This window comes from Rattus norvegicus, chromosome 9 (assembly GCF_036323735.1).
Source record: "Rattus norvegicus strain BN/NHsdMcwi chromosome 9, GRCr8, whole genome shotgun sequence".
Taxonomy (NCBI): Eukaryota; Metazoa; Chordata; class Mammalia; order Rodentia; family Muridae; genus Rattus; species Rattus norvegicus.
Genome location: NC_086027.1, coordinates 93,819,880 through 93,827,230, shown reverse-complemented (window position 1 = coordinate 93,827,230; position 7,351 = coordinate 93,819,880). Strand labels below are relative to the sequence as shown.

Sequence of the window (7,351 nt, the reverse complement as noted above, 5' to 3'; positions counted from 1 at the left end):
TATGATTTTGTCTGTTTTTCTTCTTTTTCAATCCTCACTTCCTCCCCTGAGACCCTGTTGACTGACTGAGCTGACTTGGTCAGATAGATAAGATAGGTAAAGAAAATGTCATCTCATTGAATGCTCAGAGAGCCAGCAGAAACAGACTGCAGAAGCCCCACTGAGACAGTCATTTGAATGTTTCATACAGAATTCAGGGCAGAGCAGGATTCTTCCAGGGCAGTCATCCAGGTAAAAGAATAGATAGCAACAGTGTTAGAATATGATATATCTGGAATAATTTAATGAATTATGGAAGAAACAAACCTGCTATAGCCATCAATAGAGTTAAGCAATGTTCAAATTTTTTTTTTGGTCTGGTAGGTCCAAGTTTTATTGATTTATTTTTTGAAATAAAGTCTCTCTAAATAAATAATAGCCCTGCTTGATAAGGAACGCACCATGTAGACCAGACTGGCCTTGAGCTCACAAGAGATCCACCTGCCTCTGCCTCCTGAGTGCTGGGATTAAAGATGTGCAAACCCCCTATCCAGCTCTTACCTGGGGTTGACCTCTGGGGTCCACTTTGAAGAGAAAGATTATGTCCTTAGTTGGTTTATTGTTCCAGGCTCCCCTGTCATTGTTTTTTGTTTTGTTTTAAATGCTTTCTGAAAAATAGGGTTTAATCCTGAAATCTTGAACAAGTGAACCCAGTTAGTAACCTTATGCACTGTCTTTTTAAAAACCAGCTAATGTTGGCTGTGTGAATGGTAGCTTTTTATTATTATTTTTTTTTACTTTGCTTTCAGGTGCTTAAAACTATGTAAGTGGCCAAAGTTAAATATGTTTGTTTGTGAGGTCTGTTGCGACTCTGTGTGTGTTCCTCTGGGGGATTCAGGCGTGACCCAGGGACTCCCTAACTTTCCTTTATCAGCCACACTATCTGCAGGGTCCTGTTGACCATGCCCCTTCCTTTGGAAGCAGAGGATCTTAGTTCGGGTTTTATTGCTGTGAAGGGACATTGTGACCACAGCAACTCTTATATAGGGAAACATTTACTTTGGGTCTGGCTTACAATTTCAGATGCTTAGTTCTCGGTCATCCTGGTGGGAAGCCGGGCAGCATGCAGGCAGACATGGTGAAGAAGGGGCTGGGAGTTCTTTATCCTGATCTGCAGGCAATAGGAGACTGAATCACTGGGAGTAGTCTGAGCATATATAAGACCTCGCAGTCCACCTCCACAGTGACACACTCCCTCCAAAAAGGCCACATCTCCTAATAGTGCCACTCCCTATGAGCCAAGCATTCAAACACATGTGCCTATGGTGGGCACTCCTATTCAAACCACCACACAAAGGGAACATGTCTCTCTCCATTGGTTCTCTTCCCTGTGGGATGTGCATGGGTTAGAATCCAACTGCCAGAGACTCCACAGCCTGTCTGTCAGGAGGATGGGTGACTTAGTGTTTCCTGTCTGTGAGTCGCTGGCTGACCTTGGCCTGTGAGGGTTAAATATTGGCTGTTCTTTCTGAGCTTCCTATCTTCGTTGATGTGGGGCAGAAGGACAACTTCATAATTCTAAATCTTGTATAACATTTAGAGAAAGTTTAGTCAAGCAAACAAAAAGGAACAAAAAGGAAACATGACTCGGTTAGGGTTTCTATTGCTGTGATAAACACCTTGAGCAAAATCCCTTAGGGAGGAAAGGGTCTATTTAAGCTTACAACTTGTAGTTCTTCATTCAGGGAAGTCAGGGTAGGAACTCAAGGCAGGAACCCGGAGGCTAGCACTGGTGTAGATCCACAGAGGAGTGCTGCTTACTGGCTCACTTCTATGACTTGCTCAGCCTGCTTTCTTGCTGGCTCCCAGGGCTCCCAGGCCAGGGTTGGTACTGCCCATGAGAGTGTTTCCCACATTGATCATCGATGATGATGGCGGTGATGATGATGATGGTGGTGGTGGTGGTGGTGGTGGTGTGGTGGTGATGATGATAAATGCCTCACAGGCTATTCTGGTGCTAGTATTTTCTCAACGGAGGTTCTCTCTGTCCACATAAAACTCTAGCTTATATCAAGTTGACATAAAACTAGCCACCTCAAAGCAGTTTTTAACTAAATCCTAACTTTGCTAAGACTCACTTTCCCAAGAGATTAAGGTCTAAGTTGCAAAAGCACAAGTAATGATCTTGATTAAACGTGCATTTTTATTTTTTAAGCCAGTCATTACACGTGCTACTATAAGCAGATTAGTATTTTTAGGAATTTTAATAACTTTCAAAGCAAGAGTTGAATCCAAATTACATACATGGCACGATGTAACAAACTGAGATTTACTGTCTGTACATGATGTCCGACTAACAAGCCTTTGGTTATTGTTACAAGTCTCAGGCAATCCTCCTTACAGCTTGGATTTTTATACTTTATTTTTCCTGAGGTCTCACAGAGTTTGAGAGTTAGAGAAAGTTTTGCATTTAGTGAGAGTCTGTCTGGCTAAAATGCAGAAGAAAAAAATGCACAGAGAGCCAAAATCTTTACATGTTCATCCTGTAAACTGCAGTTTTAGACATAGAAGGCATTTGTTCCTTTATTCTAGTAGTCTGAGCAGAGGCCAGGTGTCTGTCTTGGTGTCCATTGTCTGGCCTCACACACACACTTTTTATAGGCCTCACCACCTTCAAATAGCAAGAGCATCTTGTGATCGCTCACCCACTCTATTCTGTTCTGCACAGTCCTAAGAGCAGACAATGTTAGCCACTTTCAGTTTCAAGTGATCGAGTTCATTAAGTATATAACAAGCTAAAGTAAAAGAGTAAATAGAAAAAAAAAACCAACAAAAGATGATTTTAATCATGTGCTTCATATATCTAGGGGGAATGGACTGGAATCCAGAGGAAGTCCTGCGGAGACAGTCAGCTGGAGTTTCCAGTAGAGTTCAGGTCAGAGAAGAGTTAATCTCTTGTGGGGCTTCCAGATAAAAGACTACATATTGAGAGAGAGAGAGAGAGAGAGAGAGAGAGAGAGAGAGAGAGAGAGAGAGAGCATATCATCAAACTGGATGCTCACAATAGGCAGCAGGAACTGTTTGTGGAAACTCGACAGTCAGCATCACAGTTTCCAGTTGAGCTTTCTCTCCATGACTGAGCTCTTATAGCTGAATTTCTGGTTTCTCTTTCTCATTTTACATCCCAGGATAAACAATTGTAATAATATCTGTTAGCAATGGTCACCTTCTAGCTGTTTTCAAGGACATAGTATTTTCATTCTTAGACTGGTTTTGCTGGTTCCTCCTCCCTGTCAGAGTTAGACAGGCAAGGCCACCCCTAGACAAGATACCTCGGAGGGCATTTTATGAGACTTGGGTTTGAAATGGGGGAGGGAGCAGTCTCCAGAGTCATCCTCTCAGTGGGCTCAGCACCTGAGAGTTCACCAGTGATGTACATTGTATGCCCTAAGTTCTCTTTAGAAAGATGATCAAACAGGAAGGACGATATAGAAAGTTAGAGACAGAGTGTGGCAGGCGGTCTACGAAGAAAGGTAGGTTCTCTGAGTGTAATGCTGTTGGCTGCTGGAGGGATGGGTAGTGGAGGGAACAGAAAGGACTAGGTTAACAAAACGGTGTGCTGAGACGGTTGAAGTTGTTTGCTTGTATCCTCGATTGAAAAAACGCTTTTGAAAGTCTTCTCAAATTTGTTTCCCACTATGACTCCAAGATTTTTGAACCTGCTCTGAAAAAGAAATAGAAAATCAGTAATAGCCATCACTTACTATGCTCAGCCAGTCAGTGTAACATTTGGATAACCCAGAACCTCACTTAGACTATTCCGAATGGCAAGGTTAAACCCAGTTAAGAGGAGGTAGTGGGGCCTTCAAGATGGCTCAGTGGGTAAAGGCACCTGCCTCCAACCAGACCTGCCTGAGTTCAATCCCTGGAACCTCCACATGGTGGAAAGATTCCAATAAGTTGTTCCCTGACCCCATACATGCATCTGCACTGAGCCATGCATCCTCTCCTTACAAAGTAAGTGTAATCCTTTTTTTAAAGAATGAAGTCACATTCCCTGATGATTTGATTACGTCTCTTTCTTGTGAAGACAGACACAACACCATTATGCAGCTAAACATCCCTTGCTCTGAATGCCTGAGATGGGCAGAGGTTTGTGTTTCAGATTTTGGAATATTTGCATATGCATAATGAGATACCACAGGGATGGACCCAAGTTGAAGTCCAGAATTCATCTGATTTATATAAATACTTAATATTTAGGCTGAATGCGATTTTATACAATATATTTAATATGTCTTGCACAAAACGAAGTTTTTGTGGTATGAAACTGTCCACTTCTGCCATGTTGGTGGTAAGTGAGATATGACAGCAGGCAAATAATTAGGAAAACCATCAGATTCTTTTCCCCTATACTTACAATCTTTTGGGGACTTATTAGGATAGATAAGAAATGATGGAATCTGGAGAAGAGACAGATTCTTAAATCTGTAACTTAAAACTCTGAAATGCTAGCAGGGTGGTGGTGGCACACCCTTTTGCCCTAGCAGTGAATCTCTGTGAGTTCAAGACCGTCTTGGTCTACATAGCAAAGACCCTTCCAAATGTATCTTTTCAGCAAGTGACTCATTACTGCTTAGCTAAAATAAACTAAAAGACTATATTAGGTTCTTAAACTAGCCACAAAACCACGGGGTTAACTGACAGAATATATGTTACTTACTTATTTTAGGCCCAACAGTAACAAAGGTTAGGGAGTAAACTCAACAACAGTGAATTCAGTTAGCTGTGTCTTATCTCACACACCCATCCTGAATTTGGAGCACAAAGAACAGCCTTTAACTAGCTACAAAATTAAAAGTAATAGGGTGAAAGGAATTATCCTTCCTATGTTGATCAGAGATGATGGAGTATAGTTTCTACACCCAAGACTCACGTTACCCCAAATAAAATTAAGCTTTCATGCCCGTTTCATGCCTCAGTGGACAAAGACTTGATGTGACAATTTCTCTGTGCCACTTACCCCACCTCTCAGTTGCCTGCCTTGACCTTTGTCTGGTGTTCTAGCCGGGATGTACTTCATTTCACTAACACTCGCTTAGACTTCATTTTGGTCTCCCCTCAGAGCTTTGAGAAGATGTTTTAAGGGCATGTAAGTCACCTCAGTCAACGACTGGGGGAATTTTCTAATTCTATGGCAATTTTAAAAGATTAATTGTTATTATTATAATTATCAGTAGTATTAGTACTGTTATACATCAGAGGGGCTGAACATCACTTAACCTTCAGAATATCTTCTTGTAGTATGTGGGGATTAACACAGAGACCCACAACTGGACAGTGTCCAGAGGGAGAGACACTTTGGAGCGCTCAGCTCTAAATGGGATGTCTTCATCAAACTCCTCCCCTCAAGGCTCAGGGATCTAAGCGGAAGAGGAGGCAGAAAGACTGTAAGAACCAGAGGTGGGGGATGATGCCAAGGACAGCACCTTTTGGACACAAGAGAGCTCTGACTCATATGAACTCACACAGATTGTGACAGCATGCTCAAGACCTACAGAGACTCAAACCAGACAAAATTCCAGCACTAAGAAGCAGAAGTAGACTCAAGGTCCTGTCCCTAACCAAGAAGCTGTTTCTAATTGGGACTTGCTGGGAGAGGACAATCAGTTCTCTCCAATGGAGTGTCATTGGGTATATCAACCACACCCCAGGATAGGCTGTGGGCCCAGGAGTAAGTAGTTGGCCAACATAAAACAGACTCCATGGTGTGTGTGTGTGTGTATACATTTTTGTGTTGTTTTGCTATATTTTGTCTTGTTGGTTGGTTTGTTTGAGACAGGATTTACAGAGGTCTCTGCCGTTGGCATTTTTATTATATTTAAGTATGTATATTTATGCCTGGGTATGAACGTGGGAGTGAGGGGTTTGAGGGGTTAAGAACAGGCTGAGTTCCCTGGAGTTGGAGTGACAGGTGAGCCATGTGATGATGCGGGTATTGGGATCTCCCGACCTTTCCAAGAGCAGTAAGTGCTCTTAACTGCTGAGCCATCTCTCTAGCTCTGTTTAGCATGAAGTTTGTGCTACAACAGTAGGGATTCAGAATGTGAGGTTTTGCGATTTGAGAAATCTGATTTTCTCCCTTCAGAGATGGGAAATGCTAGCTGTCTTTAAAACACACTGCTGTTCTCTTGACGGCGACAAACAGCTCTGTAGCCTGTTGTTGTCCACGGGTGAAAAAGCACCTGTCTGGAAGTGGAGCCTTCAGAGGTCTTCTGTGAGCCACTGGGGCTTTCCCCACCTGCATCAGGGGTCTTCTAGCGTCCTCCCTCAAATTTGACTTGTACAGGCTTGCCCAGTCATGAGGGCAATTATAGCATTTACCTGCTTAGAGAGAGAGAGACTCGACTCAAAGCCAAGAGGAAGCAAAGCAGAGGCGCTTACTTTATAAAATTTGCTGTGGTTCTGAAAGATGAGACGCATGTCCCCAACAAAGTGTTGTACCGAATGGTATGCCTTCTTATTCAGCCTATGCTTGATTTTGTTTAACCACATGTGCTCCTGGAGGTCTGGAAAGTCCTCTTTCCTCTGTTGAGGAAAGCAGAGAAGGCAGGGCTGTCAGCATAGTCCCGAGTTGGCCTTCCACACACTCCCATGGTGATGGACTTTGAATGTTTGCATTGCCACTCCAATCCTAACCCCTGGTGCACTAACTGCCTTTGTGAGGTCATTAAGTTATGGAGGTGCGGTTCCCTGTGAGTGGGATTAGTGCCCTCATTGAGAATCCATGGAGCATGCTCCCTCTTTTTCACCACGTGAGAGAGCAGTCAGAAGTGACCCTCTGCATCCCAGAAGAAGACCTCTAGCCAGTCATGCTGGTGCACACCTATAATTCCAGCACTTGGGAAGCAGAGGCAGATGAGTCTCTGAGAGACTGAAGCCAGCCTGGTTACAGAGTTCCAGGTCAGCCAGAGCTACACAGTGAGACTCTGTCTCCAAAACAAAACAAAACAAAACAATAACCAGACAGCCAAGAAGTAGGAGACCTTAACCAGAACCCAGTCATATTGGCACCTCGGCCTCAGATCTCCCGTCTCTAGAACCATAAGAAACAAATTATAGTCTATATACAAATAGTACTGTATATACTGTCTCCAGACTATGGTAATTAACTATGTATGGCTACCTACACAAATATACCCATCCACCCGGGAAAGAGAAAGCCCACGTGTATGGGGATAAGATCACAAGGTTGCAGTTCTGTTGTTTTACTCACTTTCTTTGGTTTTCGGATAAAAAAGCCACTTTTTGGACAGCAATAGATAGTCAATAGAAGCAGCTCACATTTCTGCAGAAGATGAAAGGTGGTTCT

The 7,351-nt window shown here is 43.0% G+C and overlaps 1 protein-coding gene across 35 annotated transcripts in view; it reads right to left on the bottom strand.

The window, feature by feature from the left end:
- Positions 1-2,162: 2,162 nt before the first annotated feature.
- Positions 2,163-7,351, bottom strand: part of Sp100 (SP100 nuclear antigen) — a 66,094-nt gene continuing 60,905 nt past the window's right edge. For 21 of the 35 annotated variants that reach the window (XM_039083898.2, XM_039083900.2, XM_039083905.2 and 18 more), the window contains 3 exon segments: positions 7,256-7,327; positions 6,424-6,567; positions 2,163-3,703 (listed from right to left, as the gene is read on the bottom strand). In XM_039083898.2, coding sequence (XP_038939826.1) covers positions 3,578-3,703; positions 6,424-6,567; positions 7,256-7,327 — 342 coding nt within the window. In that variant the 3' untranslated portion in view covers positions 2,163-3,577. 35 annotated transcript variants of the gene reach the window in all.